This window comes from Apostichopus japonicus, chromosome 3 (assembly GCF_037975245.1).
Source record: "Apostichopus japonicus isolate 1M-3 chromosome 3, ASM3797524v1, whole genome shotgun sequence".
Taxonomy (NCBI): domain Eukaryota; kingdom Metazoa; phylum Echinodermata; class Holothuroidea; order Aspidochirotida; family Stichopodidae; genus Apostichopus; species Apostichopus japonicus.
In genome coordinates, this window is record NC_092563.1 from 27,075,402 (window position 1) to 27,099,658 (window position 24,257).

General features: G+C 37.7%; 1 protein-coding gene and 1 long non-coding RNA gene across 2 annotated transcripts; one reads left to right on the plus strand and one right to left on the minus strand.

Moving 5' to 3' along the window:
• Window positions 1-688: 688 nt before the first annotated feature.
• On the plus strand, window positions 689-22,421 carry LOC139965685 (DNA topoisomerase I, mitochondrial-like). Its single transcript, XM_071968307.1, has 16 exons — window positions 689-844; window positions 7,140-8,225; window positions 8,992-9,049; window positions 9,576-9,652; window positions 10,905-11,022; window positions 11,815-12,046; window positions 12,466-12,587; window positions 13,639-13,761; window positions 15,501-15,688; window positions 16,160-16,304; window positions 16,796-16,939; window positions 17,756-17,941; window positions 18,824-19,007; window positions 19,698-19,920; window positions 21,159-21,308; window positions 21,934-22,421. The coding sequence occupies exons 2-16, from the start codon at window positions 7,177-7,179 to the stop codon at window positions 22,034-22,036; spliced, it is 3,102 nt and encodes a 1,033-aa protein (XP_071824408.1). The 5' UTR covers window positions 689-844; window positions 7,140-7,176; the 3' UTR covers window positions 22,037-22,421.
• LOC139965686 (uncharacterized) lies at window positions 22,311-24,217 on the minus strand. The gene is made up of 2 exons (XR_011792358.1): window positions 23,497-24,217; window positions 22,311-23,446 (listed from the first exon to the last, which is right to left on the minus strand). It is a non-coding gene; the product is annotated as an uncharacterized lncRNA (long non-coding RNA).
• Between the last annotated feature and the right edge of the window lie 40 nt (window positions 24,218-24,257).

The following is a 24,257-nucleotide window of genomic DNA, read 5'->3' on the forward strand; positions in this document are numbered from 1 at the left end:
AAATTTTTATTTTTCACATTGAAATCCTTGACTCGCCTCTAGACCCTTCATAAAGGTGCAAGCCCGTACCAAAATCAGAACTGAATCCCTCCCCCCTCCCAGCTCCCACCGTTGAAATCATGTGCATGCCACTGGCCAACCTAATGGTCCATTATACAGTGCGGAATCCTGTGAAAGCAAGTTTGAATACTCCCCGTCCACACTCGCCCTCCACATTTTTGAGATCCTGTGCACGCCACTGGCCAAACTTAATGGTCCATTTTACACTGTGCGGAATCCCGGAAAGCCCTAAAGTTGACAGAAATCCCACTCGTTCCCTCCCCCGCACTCCCTTCACATACAATGGTCTCTCGTTTTGTCAGTTAAAATGATTAGGAAGGCCTTTCTTTGTAATGTAGGCCTATGGATTCGGTAAGGGGAGTAAACATTTGATTTTGGCTGAAGGTAAAATAATTTACCCTGAACCTTAATACTAGTCAGTCTCCAAAATTTTATCAATCATAAAATGATTTTTTTTTGCGATTTCTTGATTTCTGAGTATGAAGCTTGATACAGACATCCTGATTTCATCACCGAAGTTGCTAACACGTGAGAGTTGTCCAACACCGACAGCTTTGTGATATGCATTCTAGCCAGACTATCACATTACAAATGCCAGTCACAGGCCGAAATTAGCACTTCTTTTGCGCTTGCGCACTTTCATAAAACGGAACTTAGCCATTTTTTCGCTATCCCCACCATGCATGCACACAGTATAGCGTGTGAAGGCGTTCTGCAGAACAAAGGATACGGCATCTTGTCCGAAACCAACTTCCTATATTTCCGTCATTTCATCTAATATCTCGTAAGTAACTTTATGGTCGTATTTCTCATTCACTAGAGACTATTTATGTGTAATTTTAGCGTTATTCGTCGAATGGATCAGGCTGTAACCTCTTGAAAATATGTGATAGTTTCTGGTCGCCGGAAGACTTACACACAACATGTATGCACATATTGGGACTTAGTCTCCGCAGCCATAGGCTTTTGCTATAGAAATAGTATTACCCAAAATGCCTACTTGGCCGTTTAGCCCAATCACGTCACGAATTCACCAGCTAAGACGAAACTGCTTCTTGAAGAATATGTCTATTTCGTCAGACTTCATTATTGCGATCAACGCCAAGAAAAAATGTTTAACGATGAAAGAATACGTTTCATGTTATGTCTGTTGATGCGTTATTCCGTTTGAGTTCAAAGTAATTAAAAAAATGTTATGACACTGGTATGGATTGTGAGGCTGACGTATGCATAATTTTTCTATCTGTTACACACACATGTGAACTGTGTGTCTTTGCACCACATGCAGTTCTACTGTGTGGCGGTCGATTGAGTTTTTGCACACAGTACAGACTTAGCAGTTCCGAGATTTTCGTAGATCTACATCATGCATTTCGCGGAAGCCAAAGAACCGAGTTCTCGAAGTGCAAGTATTGGAATTATGACGTCAATATACGCATGTATTCATTTTGCCCACTTTGGTTCTTCTCTCTGGTATATTTTACAAAGTGGCTATTGTTACGACTAGTTGTAAGAATAATTCCCGACTACGCATGCGCAGTTGCTATTTTCATGACCAGGAGTACTATTTTTACGACGAGGAGTAACAATAATTTCCGGTTAGGGTTAGGGTAAGGGTTAGGATTGAGGTTTAGGGTTATGGTTAGGGTTACCCCTACTACATGCGCAGTTGCTTTATTTACTTTACTGCGCTTGAATTTGCCTTTGTCGTAAGAATAGTTTATAAATAATTGTTACGACTCGTCGTAAGAATAGCCACGGCCTATATTTTATCTCAGGTTACATTGTCACAGTGATTGACTGACGAAAAGAAGGGAATAAAGATAATTTAATTCCTTTTGGAAACTTGAAGTCACCTCAACTCGATGACACAGGTTACAACTATAACTCATTCACAGACCTTTGTACCAAAAATTAGTGCGACACTTCTCATATATCAATCCTCGTAGTGTAGCCTAGCCTTCTTGACCTAACTTCCACCATTCTCAAGTCGCTATTTTCCAATCTGACATGTCAGAATTGAGATATTGACGTAGTAAATTGGGTTGGACCTTGGAATGCACAGTTTCAGTACAAAAGTATCACCAGTATTGCTCCAAATGATGCTACAACCAATTATAAAGGTTTATTAAACTTTGATATCATGACGGTTTAGTTTTACGCAGACAGCCCCTGCACAGAGTATAGTACTAGCGGCCTAAGTAGACTTAACAATAAACATGTGGAAATCCCTATCTGAAGTTAAAATATAAGGGAATTAATTACTTTACTACCACTTTATTCCAAGTTTCACAAGATTAATATTCAAAAGTTAATGACACAAGTCCCTCATAAAGTTGATATATATGCAGAAAATCAAATCCACAATTTACACAATTTTCTGTCATTTTGGTAAAGCATTTTCGTCGACAAAAGCATGGAACTGGCGAGTTGCTAAAGCTTCACTGTGCCATACACTAACACCGGTAGGATAACATTCAGTTTGTTACAACAAAAACGTGAAGAAATAATGTTTCGTGTCAGAATACCAATTGAGGTGGCCAAATACCTGAATCATTTCTAGAGGCATTTGCTACATGCCATCGGTCATAATTTGCCAAATATACAGCAATTTAATGAGTTTTGAGACAAGTTTGCTGTTATCGCTGCCATGACTTTGTGCAAAGAGTTTTTCAGATTTTTCAGATTTTCACTCAACACCAAGTTGCAAGTGGAAGTTAGATGCTTTGTCATCCTTAGATTTTCAAGATCGCTTTGATTTAGGCAGTGTCATGGAGTAATAGTGGCATTTTTCGTGTACCATTTTGCCGCTTAAAAGAAGAGTTAATTGGGAAAATGAACGAAGTCGCGCTAACCGATTAGCGGCTCAAAGTTGTGGTGAGGTACTGTATAGGCTTACAACTCGCACACACCTAGCTAAGCACTGTATGCCATTTTGGGGGTTTGAGGTGATCTGAAATTCAAAGTTGGTTGTCCAATAAAAATGTTAAAAAAACAACCAAGTGTTGTCTATCACTTTCTTGACGAACTTGAAGTGTAGCAAAAGCCTATTTCTAGTACCAAAGATGCCACTAGACTGTATTGTGTAATCATCAGCACTATCTCACAACTACAGTACCAACCACAGAAACAAATATCATTTGAGTTATCTGTGTGAAAAATCGATTTCCAGAAAGTTGTTTCATACTGTAGCATATTTTAGTGATTAATTGGAACATTTTGGAGCAAGAAAGTTCCAGTCGGTTTCCCACTGGTTCTGGTTTGCTAGCAGTAACTAAATTTGCTAAGTACAGTAGGCTTTCTGTACAATACAGTACTTCATGTTGTCACATTTGAAGCTTACCCGTTCTGCAAAGTTTGATAAAAAATATATATAATCTGCTAGTGGGAAGACTTGCTTAAAATTCAATAGTTAGTTCATATAAAAACAGTGTGATATATATGGCATGCAAATATTAGAAGTGGAAAATGAGTTACCGTTCACAAAATGAGGTACAGTATGGTTAAGGTTTACTTTTTTAAATAAAACTACATTCTTTCCCACATGCCCATACATGAATTGTTACAAAATCACAGAAAGGAAGAGTCATTCGTTGAAACTCATAATTTCTAAGTCGTAGGTGGTGACAAGAAAAGGACGTCAATCGGGACAGGAAATGCATGTATTTTCATACCGCATCCAACCAAAGCTAACTTTGTTAGTTTTCTTTGACCTGACAAAATATTGTTACTTTCAATTACTGAGGCAGTTTGAGTCTAGATGTAGAGTATGATACTACTGCAGGGTACTGTAAAGTCTGTTTGATATTGGGATCTAACACGTTGTAGTGTGTACAGTGTGCGCCATTGAACCGTGTCTAAGCGTTCAGTGACAATACTTATTTAGGAAGTCCTGACTTTTCATCGAAGTGGGGGGGGGGGGAGGGAGGGGGCGGCTTAGTAACTATCATAATTTGGAAATTTGTTAAATTAAACAAAACTTTGAGAGAAGTTTACATGGCATCCAATTGAATTAATTAATTACAGGTCTGTTAATTCAAGGACATTTTGTGTACATGGGATTGTGTAACTCAGTTTAATCAAATGCAATTCATATTTGGACTGCGGTTTGAAAGAAAATTGGTACCCAAAAATAATAATATACTAAAAATTGCTAACAAGCATTTGCATTACTTAATTTCTGATGCACACATAACTCTATGGAAACTTCAAAATAATAATTATCTAGATGCAAACTTTCCTTCAAGATCCTAGCTAGAACCATGGTTTAATTTGGGGGTTTTTTCCGTCTGTTTAGAGTACATTTAACAAAAAGTTCATTGCTTTAACCTGTCGGTCCTGCTTGGTGCAAGTACGGGCAGTTCGAAGTTTATTTGAATTGATCCATCATAAACAGAATCAGCTTGAAGGTGTACAGTACAGGAAGGAGATATTGGAATTGCACCATGCCATGGAGGAGAACTTTCAAACACATTTTCAAATAGTGTCACATCTATTGATTTAATTTCTACAACGGGATTTTCCAGTGATTTGCCTGGATCATTGTACAAACAGTAGCATGCATATGAATGGAAAATTAAGTGTTAAAACTATGGTAATATTGTTTGTTCATCTACTTACTAACATTGTTTGCATATGTATGGATATATAGGGCAGAGGTCTTCAAATGTAAGTCATTACATTGTCGCATCTTTAGCATATGGGCTGAGTTTACACTCATTGGTCGCTTTTAATATTACAAGTATTTTACAGTATAAGGCTGTCTTTAGCATCAGTTTGAGATGAAAGTTTGTGATATTTGTGAAGGGAGTTGTAATTTGCAGAGTGGGAATAAAATTGTTGGCATTTAACTATGGTTAACAGCTTGGTACAGAGACTACAAACTAGACTAGGAGAGTGTATTTTGACAAACTTTCAAATCATTTGTTGAGGCCTGACACAGAAAGCACTGGTTTATGTTACATAATCATTAATGTGCTTGGTTGGTACATGAGGTTCATGGGTATGCCTGATTAAACTAAAGTTCATGTGCAGACAGTACCTACAGTAGTACATGTGCACACAATGTGCTGTTCATGTATACAACTACAGTACACCCAGTCTCTCGCCATGTAAACTCTACAGCCAATGCCTGTTTATGTGCACAGTAGCTGGTGTGTGTACAACGCACACAGTGTCTCATCCACGCACACAGTGCATTGTTCATGTGCACACAGTGCCTTGTTCATGTGCACACAATTTGTTGTTCATGTATACAACTACACCCAGTCTCTCGCCATACATGTACACACTACACCCAATGCATTGTTTATGTGCACAGTAACATGGTGTGTGTACAACGCACAGTGTCACATCCATGCACACATTGCCTTGTTCATGTGCACACAATGTGTTGTTCATGTATACAACTACACCCAGTCTCTCGCCATGTACACACTACACCCAATGCCTTGTTTATGTGCACAGTATAGTATCTGGTGTGTGTATACGATGCACACAGTGTCTCATACATGCACTCGGAATGCCTTGTTGATGTGCGCAGTACTTGGTGTGTGTACACACACAGTACATTGTATGTATACTGAAGAGTCTTGTTGATGTGCGTGCAGTGCCTTATTCCTGTGCCTTGTTCATGTATTGTGCATAGAAACCCTTGCACATACAGTACTATAGGGTACATACTGTATGTCACAACACAACATCTAAACAGAACTCTCAGATCGCTGTTGCCTTACTACTGTATATTATCCAACAGATCTATCAACACAATGTAACATTGTACTCCATTGTGAAACGTGTGAGCTGTGTGTATCATTGTGATTAAAGACTGTATGTATGTATTAATTTGTATTATCCTGAAATCACACTAATGCATCCAAGTTTCCACGTGTGGTGTAAAATTATAAATTTGAATTGTTTTTTTGCTTGGCATGAGTGTCAACTAAACCTTTCAGACATGAGTGTATCTACCACTGTCAAGCCAGCCTGCTGACACCCAATTATACTGCCTTATCGAATAATGTACTACTGTACATTCATTGCCAGTTCCGTGAATTTAAAAGACCAAATACTGTGATGTGTCTTTAAGACTCTTGATTGCCATGCTGATGACGATGATCTGCCTTGTAGGCGTGTAGCACTTTTCCCTGATGTTTCTTCCTGTTATTTTTAGTGTTGTTGAAGCTGTTATTTTTGGGTGAGCTGTCTTAGCTGTTAAATTACCATGTGGTTTGTTTATGAAATCAAAAAATTTTCTGGCGTATCGTTCCACTGTGTTGATTCTGTACTGGGCGTGTGTGTAACAGTGACTTTCATGTCTATCATTGCAAACATGTCGAGTTCCGACACGGAACGATGTAGTGTTAATATTTTATGATTGTTTGTAGCAGTTTTGAAGGCGCTGCACTTTGTCTCTTGAAAATGGCTTTTGTTCCTGTGTACAGGAATTGCTTTACATCATTGCACTTGTTTAACAGTTGCCCAGTGTGCATAGTATTTTGCTATACAATATCGTATAAGTTATTCCCTGGTTTAGTGACCAAATTAGGTGTCTTGCTGTATTGTAAATTTCAGGTGTACCTATGGGGATATAGTTTATAGCCTATATACAGTAGGTCACCTGGTGCAACAATTAACATTTTGTGCCCCTCTAGCACCTTAGTTGTAATGAGAGCTAAGGTGGTGATTTCATGTAGACTGGGTAACAGTATCAATCCTGAAAGGCTTAAAGAGCACATTTACTCATCGGTGAACGGTTGTGTTGACAATGATACTAGGATGCCCAGTACTGTCATTTAAGGATTGTGGACATATGACCTGGTGTAAACCTTGATATGCTACTGTCCTACAATGTTCCTTTTATTACAGACCTGTCTGTCTTTCAATGTTTCGTACAATTCAGATTACTGGTGCTGGTAAGTGAACAAGATTTAGAAATTGCCAATAATCTACAGTACTTATATATTATACTTAACCTGTTGCCGCACAATACTTCTGAATATCATGTCAGGCGTTATCAATCCGACTCAATAGATACTATGATACAGTAGGCTGAAATTGTTTGTTCCTTTTCATTGCAGGTTGCTGTGCCCGGTTGTGTCTTTTCCATTGCGGTGAATGATGGAGGGTCAAAATCACGTCAGCTATGAGAACTCCCATCATGAGAAGCACAAGCATCATTCGCCCAAACCTCATAGCCATACCTCCTCACCTGTGAAGCACGACAAACACAAATTGTCGTCATCCCACCAGTCCAAGGAACAACACAGCTTGAATTCCTCCAGTCATAAATCCCTGACACCATCAAAGCACAAAGATGGAGTGGTGAAGTCATCCAATCACCACCACCATTCAAAGCCCAGAGAAAATTCAACCAATTCAAGTAGTTCCCATGGCATTCCAAAACATAAAGATGGTAGCAGCAGTGTAGTCAAGCATAAAGATGGATCCATTAGGACCAAGGATCCTAGTCTCAAACCCAAAGATCCCAACTTAAAGCATAGAGATCCCAACTTGAAAGCTAAAGATCCTAGCCTAAAAAATAAAGATCACAGTACAAAGCCAAAGGAGCCTAGCTTAAAGCCAAAGGACCCAAGTCAGAAGCCCAGGGACCCTAGCTTAAAGCCCAAGGATCCGAATATGAGGCCGAAGGATCCTAATTACAAATCAAAGGATCCATCACTTAAACACAAAGAGCATAATTCAAAACCGTCGGATCCAAACAAGCCCAGGGATCCCAGTCTCAAGCCGAAGGATCCAAACAAAAAACTAAAAGAAGGCTACGTCAGAATGAAAGATGGCAGCATAAGGTTAAAGGATCCGAATGCCAAGTCAAGTAGCGGCAGTATTAAACCCAAGGATCCTAATAGGCACAGTAGTAGCTCGAGTGGAGATTCCAAAAATCAAATCAAGAAGGAAAAGAGGCCTGACGGTACCAAAGGGGAAGTAAGGAAAGACGGACAGGTGGTGAAGCGTCCGGACGGTAGCACGGTGGTCATCAAACGAGAGGGTGAACATGCCAAGAAGCATCACAGCAGCGACCCTTCCAAGGTGAAGGTCAAAGTGAAAGTGGAAAACGATGGCAAAGCCAGGGTCAAACATAAGGAAGGGTCTGCAGTGACAAAGGTCAAGACAGAGAACGGTGCTGTCAGTGTTAAGTCACCTAGGTGAGGAATTGTGGGTAAAGTTACGACAACAAGAATAGTAGGTTTGCTACTAGTGTAAATCATCACAGGAAGTCGAGGCATAGACTTGTTGTGTAACTTAGTAATCCAACATATGTAAGATTTCATAGGAGTTAATACCATGTGTCCTATGGTGTGTATACGTTTTTATGCCAAATAGTATATCATTTGTTTGTCATGTGTTTTGTATTAATTTCTAAGAAACTTTTCAATGCAACATCATTTCTCTGCAAAAAAGTAATTTAAATGGTAAGGGTTTCACCCAGATATGGAAAGGCTCTTGCTGTCTTCTGTGATATCGAGGAGGCCTGAGGAACTCTGTGGTCTCTTTTCTAGACTTTTTTTCCAGCCACTTTGACAGACTTGCTCAAGATGACTAGAAATTAAAACTCTAGTAAAGTTGAAACTGTCTTTAGATAAAACTCTACTCTGATGTTGCTTCAAGTGTTTCATCAGATATGGATATTATATTATTACTTAAAGACCATACTGAGAAAATCAATGAGAAGTTTATTATTTTTTGGAGGAATTTTATCTTCATTTTCAGCTTTTACGGGAAGTGGATGTTTTTTCCATTAGAGGTGCCTTTGCCACATAAAGTACCTTTTTACATTTCTGTGTAACAATGTGGTCCCTGAGACATAGCATGGTAGATTGAAAAAGTGGTTAGAAAAGGTGAACAATTTATTTGGAGTTTATGCTCTCAGCTATTAAATACTTGATTAATTCTTCTCTTCTTTTTCTCCAGTCCGGTTAAATCTGTAAAGAGAGAGCCCGAGAGTGATGATGAGGATGAAATACCCTTGGTAAGTCTTCCTTCCCTGAAACCCCTGGGATAGAATTCCTAATTTAGGGTTCCTTTGGTCTCCATTTGGTGTGATAAATGAGGTACCCTTGCTAATTACCCTTGCTAATTCTTTATTCCGACTTTGTGGATATTGTGTTTGAGGGGAAAACATTGCATTTTGTAAGAAATTTGGTAGGTAACTACTGAGTTATTTTTAATCAGATAATCTTTGTGGTAGGGGGTTGTTGATATCTTGATATGTAACCAGAATAAATTAACCTGGTAGTATCTGCTGGGGGTAAAGCATGAAAAAGTTATTCCCTATGTACAGATATTTACAATGGTTTGTTTTGTTTCAAATGAGATGTTGATCCCTGCAACAAATGCTAATTGGTCTGATCAATGTTAAATACAAGAATCAATAATTTTTAGGTTGGTCAATAGAAGAAATTTCTCCTGCCTTTTTATCAAGGTATAGTTACATTTTGAACAGATGTTATAACCTGACACATGATCTAAATTGTTTTACATTTTTTCTTGCCCAGAATCAGAGGCTGCAAACACAAGGAAATCAGAAGCGCCCTCTAGAGGACTCTGAGGATGATGAACCGCTAACTGCCAGGTAAGGAGTAGAACTCCTCGTTACCAGAAGCCATTTCTTTGGAACAAACAGTGGAAATGACTATCGTGCTTCTGTCTGTTAGGCTCTGATGTAACTTAATGTAAATCTTGCTCATCTGAAATAGTTACAACTTATTTTATGTCTTCAGTCAAGACCCCATTGCGAATGTACCCATAAAAGATTTCCAAATAAGTGTTTGGGTTGTCAAAACTGGTGAAGCGCTTGATTTTATGGAAAAAAATCATATATGGTCCAGATTTTGTCTAGTCCCTAGCTATGCTCATAACCTTGTATATTCTTTTGCGATAATTCTAAGCACAGGCTCTCTGGATGTTGGTTGTCATAACAATGAGTAAGCACACCTATATAAGAGGAAAGTATCACCAAGGTTTATCCCAACTCTGCATGGTATGAGCAGAACTGTCCAGGCAAACTGACCACTCTTGCCACCGACTACTGCCATACCGCAAGAAGTATACGATTTATAAGGATTTCTGTCTGACCGTTTTCTAGCTATTGAATGTGTAACATCAGCAATTTCTTTCTCAGTTTGAGGATATTTTGAGTTGGATTTGGTTTAATAATAATAACAAACAGTTCTTATGTAGCGCAACTTACAATAAAGTCTTGTCGCGCTGTACAAAAGAAAGTGAAAGATATGTACACAATATACAATAAGAGTAAACATAACAATTATAACAATGAAAACAGGTGTTTCTTCAAAACAGTTTTGAACATCTACACAGACACGACATTCTTTATGTTGAGTGGGAGTTTATTCCAAAGGAGGGTTGAGGAGTACTGGAAAGATCGCTCGCCATAAGATTTAGTGGACACGGTGCATAGAGAGCAATGATTGAGTGCTAGAGCGCAGACGGCGAGTTGGGGTATAACTTTGAACAAGTTCACCCAAGTAGTGTGGTTTCAATACCATGAATACATTTAAAGGTTAACAGGAGTACCTTGTAATCAATACACAGTTTGACAGGTAGCCAATGAAGGTCATGAAGTATGGGGGTGATGTGAGAAACAGGGCTAGTGAGAGTGATCAGCCTGGCAGCAGAGTTGTTCAGTTTGGTCTGCTGCACATCAACTCGTGGAGGTTCAATCAGTGTTGTAGATTATTGGTCAGATCTTCTGAATTGGGCTGTCAGATTAGCAATATCAAGTTCTTATTGGTCAATACTTGCTTACATATCATATTGTTTGGATCAATTGCAAACAGTTGTTCATTTTCTTTCTTTTTTTTTAGGATTGAAAAGGTTAAAAAGCAGAAGGTACACGAATCTGACGATGAATTTGTTCCTGTGAAAACAAAGAAAAGGAAGACGCAAGACGAAGAGGATGAAGATTTTGATGATAAACCTCTCGTGAGTTGAGCCCTACCTCTTTAAACTTGCTATTTCAGCTCTGTGATAGATTGCTGAAAGACTGTTCAAGACACTCCGCCGACCCTCTGTTTGAACAATTTTCAGTGAAGTGTTTCTTTGATTTTCAACTTTTATCTATACATGTAACACTTTACCACACTGGATTTTGGCAACGTCTCCTTAGATATTAACCGTATGACCTCATCAGGGTCACGGCTAAAACTGAGGACATGCATGGGTGTCATAGGTTTAAGGAGTGATATATGCATTAAACACACTTTATTTGAGAATCTGAGTGGATATATCATTGGCCTTAGTCAAATCAATGGTGTTCTGGTCAGCGGGTTTCAAGAGTTTCAAGTGCTCACTCATGTTTTACAATAAGTATCCAAAATTTAAAGTAGTGATTTAATTCCCAATTCTTCATGGGCAGTTTAGATTTCTTGTCATTCGTCTCAATTTTGTCTTATTTGAAGAAGAAAAAAAAAGAAAGAAGTATGAAATAAACATTCGATGTTTTAAGTTCATAAATGCCCTTTCACTAATTGAACTATTTCGATGTGTTGTCTTTCAATGGTTTTTTCTTTGAATATTTAAAATTGATCAATCATGTTGTTACCCTAATCTATCATCATTAGAATACAAAATATGTCCTTGTTTGATGATGTTGTACATGCGTAAATCACTGACGACCCCTTTGAGTTCACTCTCACATTCACCGATACAGGTAACAGGCAAAACGACACCGATTAAGTGTCATGGACAAATAATTTGCTCTTTTTTTTTAATCAGAAAAAGAAGAAAAAGGTGGACGGAACAAAAAAGAAGAAGGACAAGAAATCAAGTGGAAAAGAGGAAAAACCCAAGAAAAAGAAAAAGAAAGAAGAAGCAACCGAAGTTTGGAAATGGTGGGAAGAAGAACCTTTACCAGAGGGTGTGAAATGGAAATTCCTGGAACACAAGGGACCTGTCTTTGCACCCCTCTACGAACCCATCCCTCCCAAGATCAAGTTTTTCTATAACGGTAAGAACTTTGTTTGCTCTGGATAGAACATTCAGTATCATTTACACATGTGTATCTGTGATGGATTAACTAACCAATTCAGACAGAGAATGAGAGGATGTGAATGGTTTGGGAGGGTGGGGAGAAGGGGGGTGGTGGAGAGGAGGAGGTGGTGAAGAGGATAAGGGGGAGAGGATGGGGGAGAGGAGGAGAAAGGGGTGATGGAATAGGTGAAGATGGACTACCGTAAAAGTACACATACACTAAGTATTATGTAACAGTTTAACTGCTTTGTTGTACGTTGAAGCACTGCAAGAAACAACTACTATTATCATTGGGAAGTGTGAAGGTGTTCTACTGGTAAACATCCTCTGCAGCAACTACATTCTGAATGTGTCTGATGATGGTCTTGTCTGTCTGTTCATGATTCCTGTTTGCAGGTGAGCATCTCCTCCTCAGTCCTGAAGCTGAAGAGGTGGCGGGTTTTTACGCCCGGATGTTAGACCACGAGTACACAACTAAGGAAGCATTCAACAAAAACTTCTTCAGGGATTGGAGGAAAGTAAGTCAGTCTTCCATTGTGTTGGCAATGAATGGTGGTGAATGTTATATCATTTTCTCCATTGCATAGGCAATGAATGAATGGTTGAATGTTATATCATTTTCTCCATTGCATAGGCAATGAAGGAATGGTTGAATGTTAATATTTTCTCCATTGCATAGGCAATGAATGAATTGTTGAATGATATATCATTTTGTCCATTGCATAGGCAATGAAGGAATGGTTGAATGTAATATCATCTTCTCCATTGCATAGGCAATGAATGAATGGTTGAATGTAATATCATCTTCTCCATTGCATAGGCAATGAAGGAATGGTTGAATGTTATATCATATTCTCCATTGCATAGGCAATGAATGAATGGTTGAATGTAATATCATTTTCTCCATTGCATAGGCAATGAAGGAATGGTTGAATGTTAATATTTTCTCCATTGCATAGGCAATGAATGAATTGTTGAATGATATATCATTTTGTCCATTGCATAGGCAATGAAGGAATGGTTGAATGTAATATCATCTTCTCCATTGCATAGGCAATGAATGAATGGTTGAATGTAATATCATCGTCTACATTGCATAAGCAATGAATGAATGGTTGAATGTAATATCATCTTCTCCATTGCTTAGGCAATGAATGAATGGTTGAATGTTATATCATTTTCTCCATGGCATAGGCAATGAATGAATGGTTGAATGTAATATCATCTTCTCCATTGCATAGGCAATGAAGGAATGGTTGAATGTTATATCATTTTCTCCATCGCATAGGCAATGAATGAATGGTTGAATGTAATATCATCGTCTACATTGCATAAGCAATGAATGAATGGTTGAATATAATATCATCTTCTACATTGCATAGGCAATGAATGAATGGTTGAATGTAATATCATCTTCTTTATTGCATAGGCAATGAAGGAATGGTTGAATGTTATATCATATTCTCCATTGCATAGGCAATGAATGAATGGTTGAATGTTACATCATAATCTCCATTGCATAGGCAATGAATGAATGGTTGAATTTGTTTCATCTTCTCCATTTCTTAGGTAATGACTGGCGAAGAACAGGCACTGATCAAGGATCTGAAGAAGTGTGACTTCTCTCGTATGCATAAATACTTTCTGGAGCAAGCAGAACTGAGAAAGAACAGAACAAAGGAGGAAAAACAGGTCAGTAAATAAACAACAAAACAAAAGAAAGAAAGGTAATTGAAGTAGGTAATCATGATATTTTGGGTTAAATTATAGAATAATATTGTATGCCAAGAGTGGGGGCATCTTACTAATTTCAGTTGGGTAAAACTCAATCAATTGTGGTTATGATAAGCTTTTAACGAAATAAATCATCATTAATAATATCTTACGGACGAAATAAATCTCTATCTATCTAAAATATTGGATTTGGATGGTATATAAAGCAACAAATTTGTACGTATTTAGATGCCAGAGAGGTCACATGATGTTATGTGCCTTCTGGTATTTTATGCGATGTTGTAAAGTTTCATTTTGCTCTACAAAATGATGTTGTATCTTATGCTGTGGTCAATTAGAAATGTTAGGCTTTGATATGTGATGTTTTGCTATGGTATATCATGTTGTTATGCTATGCTGTATTAAATGTAACTATGCTTGATGATGTGATGTCATGCTATACTGTATTTAATGTTACTATGGTGTCTAATGTGGTTTCATTCTATGCTGTATTTGATGTTACTATGTTCTGATGTGGTGGCATGCTATGCTGTATTTAATGTTACTATGGTGTCTAATGTGGTTTCATTCTATGCTGTATTTGATGTTACTATGTTCTGATGTGGTGGCATGCTATGCTGTATTTAATGTTACTATGGTGTCTAATGTGGTTTCATTCTATGCTGTATTTAATGTAACTATGTTCTGATGTGGTGTCATGCTATGCTGTATTTAATGTTACTATGTAGTATGATATTGTTTCATTCTATGCTGTATTTAATGTTACTATGGTTTCTAATGTGGTTTCATTCTATGCTGTATTTAATGTTACTATGGTGTCTAATGTGGTTCTATTCTATGCTGTATTTAATGCAACTATGTTGTATGATGTGGTGTAATGCTATGCTGTATTTAATGTTACTATGTTGTATGATGTGGTGTCATGCTATGCTGTATTTAATGCTACTATGTTGTATGATGTGGTGTCATGCTATACTGTATTTAATGTTACTTTGGTGTCTAATGTGGTTTCATTCTATGCTGTATTTAATGTAACTATGTTCTGATGTGGTGTAATGCTATGCTGTATTTAATGTTACTATGTAGTATGATATTGTTTCATTCTATGCTGTATTTAATGTTACTATGGTGTCTAATGTGGTTTCATTCTATGCTGTATTTAATGTTACTATGGTGTCTAATGTGGTTCTATTCTATGCTGTATTTAATGCAACTATGTTGTATGATGTGGTGTAATGCTATGCTGTATTTAATGTTACTATGTTGTATGATGTGGTGTCATGCTATGCTGTATTTAATGCTACTATGTTGTATGATGTGGTGTCATGCTATGCTGTATTTAATGCTACTATGTTGTATGATGTGGTTTCATTCTATGCTGTATTTAATGTTACTATGTTGTATGAAATGGTTTCATTCTATGCTGTATTTAATGTTACTTTTTTTTATGACTTGGTTTCATTCTATGCTGTATTTAATGTTACTTTGTTTTATGACGTGGTTTCATTCTCTGCTGTATATAATGTTACTTTGTTTTATGATATGGTTTCATTCTATGCTGTATTTAATGTTACTATGTTGTATGATGTGGTGTCATGCTATGCTGTATTATATATATCATATCATGAGGTTTTCAAAATAATTTTTAAAACTGCATGTATCTCCTCTTCCTTTGTGTGACCCAAACCTGACCTCAGGCTTTAAAGGAAGAAAACGAGAAGACGACGGCAAAGTATGGGTTTTGTATCATCGATGGTCACAAGGAGAAGATCGGTAACTTCAAGATAGAACCTCCCGGTCTCTTCAGAGGAAGAGGCGATCATCCAAAGATGGGAATGTTGAAGAAGAGAATCCGACCAGAACAAGTCATTATCAATTGCAGCAAGTAAGAAACTCTTTATTTCTATTCTCTTCTATTCGATTACCTCCTGCTACTGTCCAAACCAGACGTTCACATTTGAACTTTGGTATCGTCTGTGACATTATGGTAACGATTTAAAACATGTTTCAATAAACTTCTCTGCTTATTTTACTACTTGTGACTATCTATTCTATGTCAAGTTGACTTACCAGGGACACCATTGATGTATCTACATCGTCATAACCTTCCAATACAAGCAGAGTTTATTTTCTCTATTCTTTGCCCTGTGATATTCTTCTTTTTTATTTTATTTTAGAATTAACTTATACACACCCATAGTATTTTCAGTCCACCCTTTGGCTCATATGTAAATTCCCTTTTAATGAATGACTGTTTTGCTACTTGCTCAATTGCCAATTATGAAGTTGTGAAGAAACTGCATAAGAATGTTTATCAGCTGTTTCCATTAACTGAACTGTAAATCTTCTCTTGTAGGGACTCCAAGTTTCCCGAGGCACCTGCTGGCCACAAGTGGAGGGATGTAATACACGACGATAAAGTCACTTGGCTATGTTCATGGACGGAAAACATCCAAGGTTCTAACAAGTATGTCATGTTGAACCCCAGCTCAAGGCTTAAGGTGAGTCTTATATTATACTTGCCATATCAAAGTGTGTGAACTCAGAAAAAGTAGTTAAAAGAGTTTGTAGATTCCTAATTTATCGTTCATTTCGTATTTTGTTTATGTGTGGGAAGGGGAGGGGTGGGGGTTTGGTTAAACAGACAAAGCTAAGGCACTTAGTTTCATTTACAGTTTTGAGATAAAATTACCATTCTCCATTTTGCATCAAATTATTTCAGACATTGAGTACAATCTATGTTTTCAATCTAGAGCTATTTGGCTGTGATTGAACAGGTCCTAAGAGTCCATTGTTTCTAAGCTTAGTTTGTGTCATGCAAGTTCTTCTGAAGGCACTAAATAGAATGAAGATTGTCTTTGTGACCTTCATGGACTTGGTACCTATAGTTTTTTTTACGTTAAAATAATTTTGACAAAGTCTAAACATTTCAAGGTTTGACAAAGTTGCAAAAATTTGCATTAATTTTTTTATTAATCATTATTTGTTTTAGGGAGAGAAAGATTGGATGAAATATGAGACTGCCAGGAAATTGAAGAAATGTGTGAACAGAATCCAAGATGAATACCGGCAGGATTGGAAGAGCAAGGAGATGCGTATCAGACAACGGGCTGTGGCCCTCTATTTCATTGATAAGGTATTGATCAGTGTACATCCTGGGATATTGATCAATGTACATCCTGGGGTATTGATCAGTGTACATCCTGGGATATTGATCAATGTACATCCTGGGATATTGATCAGTGTACATCCTGGGATATTGATCAGTGTACATCATGGAATATTGATCAGTGTACATCCTGGGATATTGATCAATGTACATCCTGGGATATTGATCAGTGTACATCCTGGGATATTGATCAGTGTACATTATGGAATATTGATCAGTGTACATCATGGGATATTGATCAGTGTACATCCTGGAATATTGATCAGTGTACATCATGGGATATTAATCAGTGAATATCCTGGGATAGTGATCAGTGTACATCCTGGGATATTGATCAATATTTGTTATCACAATGTTATTGTAATCAGATGATATAAGGATGCACTCAACTTTGAAACAAGGCCAAACATTGCCAACATAAATGTGTCATACCCTCAAGAGTAACACACATTTATTTTATATTTATACTAATATACTGTTTACTAATATTTAGAGAGTGTATTCAAATGTTAGTCTGAGGCGGTATAGACCGATGTGAAAACTGGAGGTGAAACATGTAGATATATATATAGCAGATATTAATACAACCAACTGGAGTTTGCATTGAAGGTATGTTTGGATGATGTGTTAATTGCAAGTCTGTAGAGAAGAAGCAATTTACTTCGTGTTCACCAAAGCCTGTGATAAATGGTGGATTTTGTATAATTTTTTTGGTGAATGCTTGCATCATTTTGTCAGGAGATGTAACCATTTTGTTTTTCCTTCTCTGTTGCTGTGATTCAGTTGGCGTTGAGAGCTGGTAATGAGAAGGAGGAAGGGGAGACTGCCGATACAGTGGGCTGCTGCTCCCTCAGGGTAGAGCATATAAAGTTACACGAAGAGGACGAGGGACAAGAATTTGTTGTTGAGTTCGATTTCCTCGGGAAGGACTCAATACGATATCAAAACAAAGTACCTGTAGAGAAAAGAGTGAGTAATATACTGTTAATGTTTAAGTCATTTGCCCAACTGAAAAAAAAGCATTTGGTAAATCCATGATTTTCTTACGAATGAATAGCAAAACCTTAAGTGATAGGTATTCCTGACAACGGAAATCTTCCCTTGAATGAATGGAAAGTTGCTGACTATCACATTTACAAAAACGGTAGTTTAGTTTCCTTAGTCGTGGGTGTGTAACAAAGCAAAACGATAATACAAAAATCTTCTCGTTCAAATACAATTTTACAAATCCAGGTATGATTTAGCATTTACGTAAAGTAATGGGGGGGGGGGGGGTGCGATTTTCGTTTCTCATGAAGTGCTGAAAATTTGAAGTTTCTCAGTACAGAAAGTGCTATACATTATGGGTACTTGTGTAACAACTTCATTTGTTTGCATTTAACTGCCAACCATCCAAAGAATTATTCAAAGCAAAATGCTGGCATAGTCATTGACCTCTCATAATTACTATTCATGACTTTTTTTTCTTGATATTCATGAGGTTGTTGAACCTTACTAATCGCGGTATGTCTCTGGACATACTGAGAGCATACTTCTACAAGAACCTTCAATTTAAAGAGGATATTGTGTATTAAATTAATTTCCTTGAGTCAGAAGCCACAATATTATATACTAATTTTTTGTGGCTTTAGAGGTTGGCACACCCTCATATAGTTAGTGGTATATCTTACTAAATAATTTTAATAATATATATATAATATCATTCTAATAATATATACTATAATATATATATAATATCTTACTAAATAATTTCACCACAAGAATCCAAAACAGCCAACAACAAAAAAGTAACATCCAATCTAAACATTTAAAGAGGATTATCTTTTTTTGCCTTTGACTTTATCCTTGCAGGTCTTTAAGAATATTCAACTATTTGTAGAAAACAAACAGGGTGAAGATGATTTGTTTGATCGCCTGAACACATCCATCCTGAACAAATACCTGCAGGACCTGATGCCTGGACTGACCGCTAAAGTATTCAGGACTTACAACGCCTCAAGCACTCTACAGGACCAACTTAAGGCCTTAACAGTCGGTGAGTGAGTGCTGCTTCTACTGAAAGCAGTGATGGTGGATGGTTGCAATGAATTTCTACTGCAGGAAACCATGAAAATGATATATAGATGTGAAATGCTATCTATATATAGATATATGTACACAAATGTGAAATGCTATATATATATATATTTATATATATATATATATGTGCACATGTGTAATGATATATATATGTACACATATTAGTGTTTGCACGGGGTATCCTGGTACCGGCTTGACACGATACAACCTGGTTCCTAATTAATTACTCGAATCCTATGCAAGTGTGATTTTTTTTTACACATAATTTATGTACACATATGTGAAATGCTTCATTGGTACACTCATCTACAGTCATTGCTATAGGACCGGTTTTGGTAGCAGTGCTCTGCTGTTTATTATTGTTTTAAGATGGGTTATGTTTACAATCATTTCTTAGTTATTTATTGCTTTGTCTTGTATTTTCTTGTCTTGTCCAAATTATACTTACTCAGAAACAAACTTGGTTTTAATATCTGAAAGCCCATAGTGATCCAAATCTTCTTCATTGTGTCTCAGTAAAATGATGAACCATTTATTAAGTAATCTCTTTACAACTTAATTGTTATCATCTTCGAGACCTCATGGTTTATTTCCTTTATGTATGTGTCTTCCTTAACGGATGTGGTTACTTTGTTCTTTATCACAGCTGAGGACAGTATACCATCCAAGCTGCTGGCCTACAACCGTGCCAACCGGGCTGTAGCAGTCTTATGCAACCATCAACGTGCTGCCCCAAAGACTTTTGACAAACAGATGGCAAACCTGCAGGACAAAGTCAAGGCCAAGATGACCGCCATAAAGAATGCCAAGAAGGATTTGAAATCTGTCCGGAATGAATACAAGCAGAGTAGGAACGAGAAAATGAAACAGTAAGTGAACTGGGGCAGATATCAGATGGATTGGAATGTTTGAGGAAGTAAAGTCGTAGATTGTCACCACAAGGTGTCCAGATTACTATGAGAAAGGACAACTACTCAAAGCTTGAGTTGTTCTGATTGCAAACAATATCATGCCAAATGTGCACTAACATGCTTGTCAGATTGGTCCCACCAAGAGTTGTATTTAGTTGCTGTCAACCACAGGGTGACTTTGGACATAATGCTAATATACAAACCTGGATATTAGTCAATAAGTTGCCCCCACCTCCACCCCCACCTCCAAGGAAATCTCACATCTAAGAATCATTGCATGGCCAAGGAATAACAGTGGTACAACACACAGTGTACGAAAGTTTGACCGTTGCTGGCCTTTCAATGAACGTCGTTCGTACACACTTATTTATATAAGTTTGAACATTGATGGTCATGTGTTTTCAGTCGTACTTGAATATATTTTCTGTTTCTTTGCAATATCACTGATAAATGTGGTATTGAAAAGTATATAAGCATCATCCGTGTGACACATCAAGGAAATGTTTAAGGGTTACTTTGAGATATGTAGCAAAAGACTTTTCATCTCTGTGTGAGAAGCCAGCAGTTCTTTGATCATCAGGTTGGTCACCTGAGCTGCACATCCATAAGAATATATGACTTCGACGAATCACTTCGTTTTAGAAATGTTGCACCCGACACTTTCCGTATTGCAGGGCTGGAAAACCTGCCGAACCTTCCAAACCAGGTTCGCCAGAAATCCACAATGCTCGCGGGAAATTCAGCCTGGCTGAAGAAAGAAAAGAAAAGAGCGCGAAAAGTGAAGGGAAAAAAAAGATGAAATATCTTTTCATTTTAGAACATTTCATAATATAATGTAGCTACTCTTACTTGTCATTTCCAAGTTTTTCATCAGTTTCGTGACAATGTAAATTCCAAAAGTTGTCAGTATTTTGCATCCGAACTTGCAATTTTTGTGATCGCCGGACATGATTAAAAATTGGACCCCATCGATGGGTTCTACCCCTTGACCCCGCTGGGGCCCTCAGGGGTGCCCCTGGACCCCACGCCAAATTCCTAGCACGTTTCTCGCGCTGGGAGTGTTCGCTGCGCTAACACAGGCGGGACATCAATAGTTGTTTGAAGTGTGTTCGCGGGAGATCAAACATGGTTTTCCAACCCTGCCGTATTGATGCGTCCAGTCCTTAACCATTATTGCTGGTTGGTTGCTCCTCCAGGTTGGTCGAGCGTAAGAAGAAAGCAGTTGAGAGGCTGGAGGACCAGCTGGCCAAGCTGGAGATGAAAGCCACGGACAAAGAGGAGAACAAGGAAATTGCTCTCGGTACCTCCAAACTCAACTACTTGGATCCCCGTATAAGTGTCGCTTGGTGAGTAACATTCACATCAAACTTCTCTGTATCAGTCGGTAAACAGGAAGAACGAACAAGTATGGAATGATTTAATTATAATAAACCAAAATCAAAATTTAAAAAACTGGACACAACTGGTAGGTCACTCCCTTTAAGGAGAACATGATGACAAGAACTTAACTTGAAGCAGGAACCGGGCTTATTATTGCCAGTGACATGATTTTTTGTTTTCCTTTTTAAACAGTTTGTAAGATCTTGTGAAAGAGCTAACTCTGTAGTATTTTGTTTTAGCTTAAAGGTCATATTATTTTTTTTGAGGAGGGGTGGGGAACTTTCAGAAGTAAATCCAGCTTTTGAAGTTTTGGTGGCCTAAGATATGTCAACTAGGCTTGGGCAACTTACAGACCTACCAATATTTCTGGGCCTTTTACCTCAAGACACACAAAATGTGTCTTTCTACTAGTGGGAAGTTATTGATAAAGGGAAGTGCACCCACCATATCATATCATTAAGACTGGAGATTTATTTGTATCCACTGTAAGTTTGTTCAGATTTGCAGATTGTAACAAGTTGTAACAAGATGTAACAAGTTGTAACAAGATTGACACAAGTTGTTTACCCCTTTTCCTTTTTGCCATAACAGGTGTAAGAAGTGGGAAGTTCCTGTGGAGAAAGTCTACAACCGAACCCAGAGGGACAAATTTAGATGGGCGATAGACATGGCAGAAAAGGATTATGAATTCTGATGGCTGATAGGTTACCATGGTAGCAACTGTTTTCTTCCAACCACACTTCTTATTGTTTTCCCACCAAAATTACTAACATTGTTTGGTCATAGTTTGTTTTATTATTTGTTGCTCTTGTCCTCTGATATCTAGAGGTTCTGTTTCATCCTTTCATTATTCAAAATGGAACCTCATTGGTGATCCTTTTAAAGTTGGTGGTCTAGTGACCCATCACATTTCAAATTGGAGGTAATGCTATTACCAAATTCTCTGTCTGCTCTCACCTTTTGTCATGTTTTGTTATTCTCCAGGGTAATGTACAGATAACAAAAATAAAGATATTTTGTGTAAATTGAGTGATAGTATTAGTCTTAACAGATACTAATTCTTCTATATATAGGGCAACTTTCCAACCGACTTGACCCCCTTTTTTTTCTTGATGGCAAACTTAAGAATCCTAACACAATCTATATGAGAAATAATTGCCTAAGCTTAGTAAAATGGAAAGGTTCCGTAGTTTCTTAAGATGGCAAATCTTGTGGCTCTGTCCCTTTTTCAAATAGCAGCTATGTGTGGATTGATATGCAAAATAATTTGGTATTAATTTCTTTAGAGTTCTTCACACTTTTCTGATTTCATACTAGTAGTGAGTGTCTAGTGGTCCTAACCCAGGACCCAAGAAGCTTACAGAGTGACTGCTGCTATTCATAGCAATTTAGTCTTTATTTGTGTCACAGACAGTGTTATCTTTTTGTAATTGTATGAGTGCATTCAAGGAGAACACACCAATGTGTGATTGCAACCAAGGTGAATGCAATTGAATACAACACACTGAGGTCAATGTAAATGCAATTGAGTTCACCACAGTGAGGTCAATGTAAATGCAATTGAGTACAGCACAGTGAGGTCAGTGTGAATGCAATTGAGGACATTACACTCAGGTCAAGTAAATGCAATTGAGTACAACACACTGAGGTCAATGTAAATGCAATTGAGTACACCACACTGAGGTCAATGTGAATGCAAGTGAGTACAACACACTTAGGTCATAGCTCTACTGTCTACCAATAGGTTAGTCATGTGAAGTATTGGCTTAATGAAACTTAAAAACAAAGTTGCAATGAAGGCTGCCAACCATGTACTTTAGCTTGGCCCTCAAACACATTGCTTGGGATTACCAACTGGTAGCATAGAACTGCAATGTCACTGTATGTGTGTGGAATTACTACCTGGAAGCATTCTATACTTCAATGTCACTGTATGTGTGTGGAATTACTACCTGGAAGCATTCTATACTTCAATGGCAATGTATGTGTGTGGAATTACTACCTGGAAGCATTCTATACTTCAATGGCAATGTATGTGTGTGTAGAATTGCTGTCTGGAAGCATTCTATACTTCCATGCCAATGTATGTGTGTGGAATTACTACCTGGAAGCATTCTATACTTCAATGTCACTGTATGTGTGTGGAATTACCACCTGGAAGCATTCTATACATCAATGGCAATGTCTGTGTGTGTAGATTACTACCTGGAAGCATTCAATACTTCCATGGCAATGTCTGTGTGTGTAGAATTACTACCTGGAAGCATTCAATACTTCAATGGCAATGTCTGTGTGTGTAGAATTGCTGTCTGGAAGCATTCTATACTTCCATGGCAATGTCTGTGTGTGTAGAATTACTACCTGGAAGCATTCAATACTTCAATGGCAATGTCTGTGTGTGTAGAATTGCTGTCTGGAAGCATTCTATACTTCCATGGCAATGTCTGTGTGTGTAGAATTACTACCTGGAAGCATTCAATACTTCAATGGCAATGTCTGTGTGTGTAGAATTGCTGTCTGGAAGCATTCTATACTTCCATGGCAATGTCTGTGTGTGTAGAATTACTACCTGGAAGCATTCAATACTTCAATGGCAATGTCTGTGTGTGTAGAATTGCTGTCTGGAAGCATTCTATACTTCCATGGCAATGTCTGTGTGTGTAGAATTACTACCTGGAAGCATTCAATACTTCAATGGCAATGTCTGTGTGTGTAGAATTGCTGTCTGGAAGCATTCTATACTTCCATGGCAATGTCTGTGTGTGTAGAATTACTACCTGGAAGCATTCAATACTTCAATGGCAATGTCTGTGTGTGTAGAATTGCTGTCTGGAAGCATTCTATACTTCCATGGCAATGTCTGTGTGTGTAGAATTACTACCTGGAAGCATTCAATACTTCAATGGCAATGTCTG

Coding starts and splice junctions, on each gene's coding strand:
- LOC139965685 (XM_071968307.1), top strand. CDS start 7,177: ATGATGGAGGGTCAAAATCACGTCAGCTATGAGAACTCCCATCATGAG. Junction 12,047..12,465: donor GATCAAGTTTTTCTATAACG/GTAAGAACTTTG, acceptor TCCTGTTTGCAG/GTGAGCATCTCCTCCTCAGT. Junction 19,008..19,697: donor ACTTAAGGCCTTAACAGTCG/GTGAGTGAGTGC, acceptor TCTTTATCACAG/CTGAGGACAGTATACCATCC.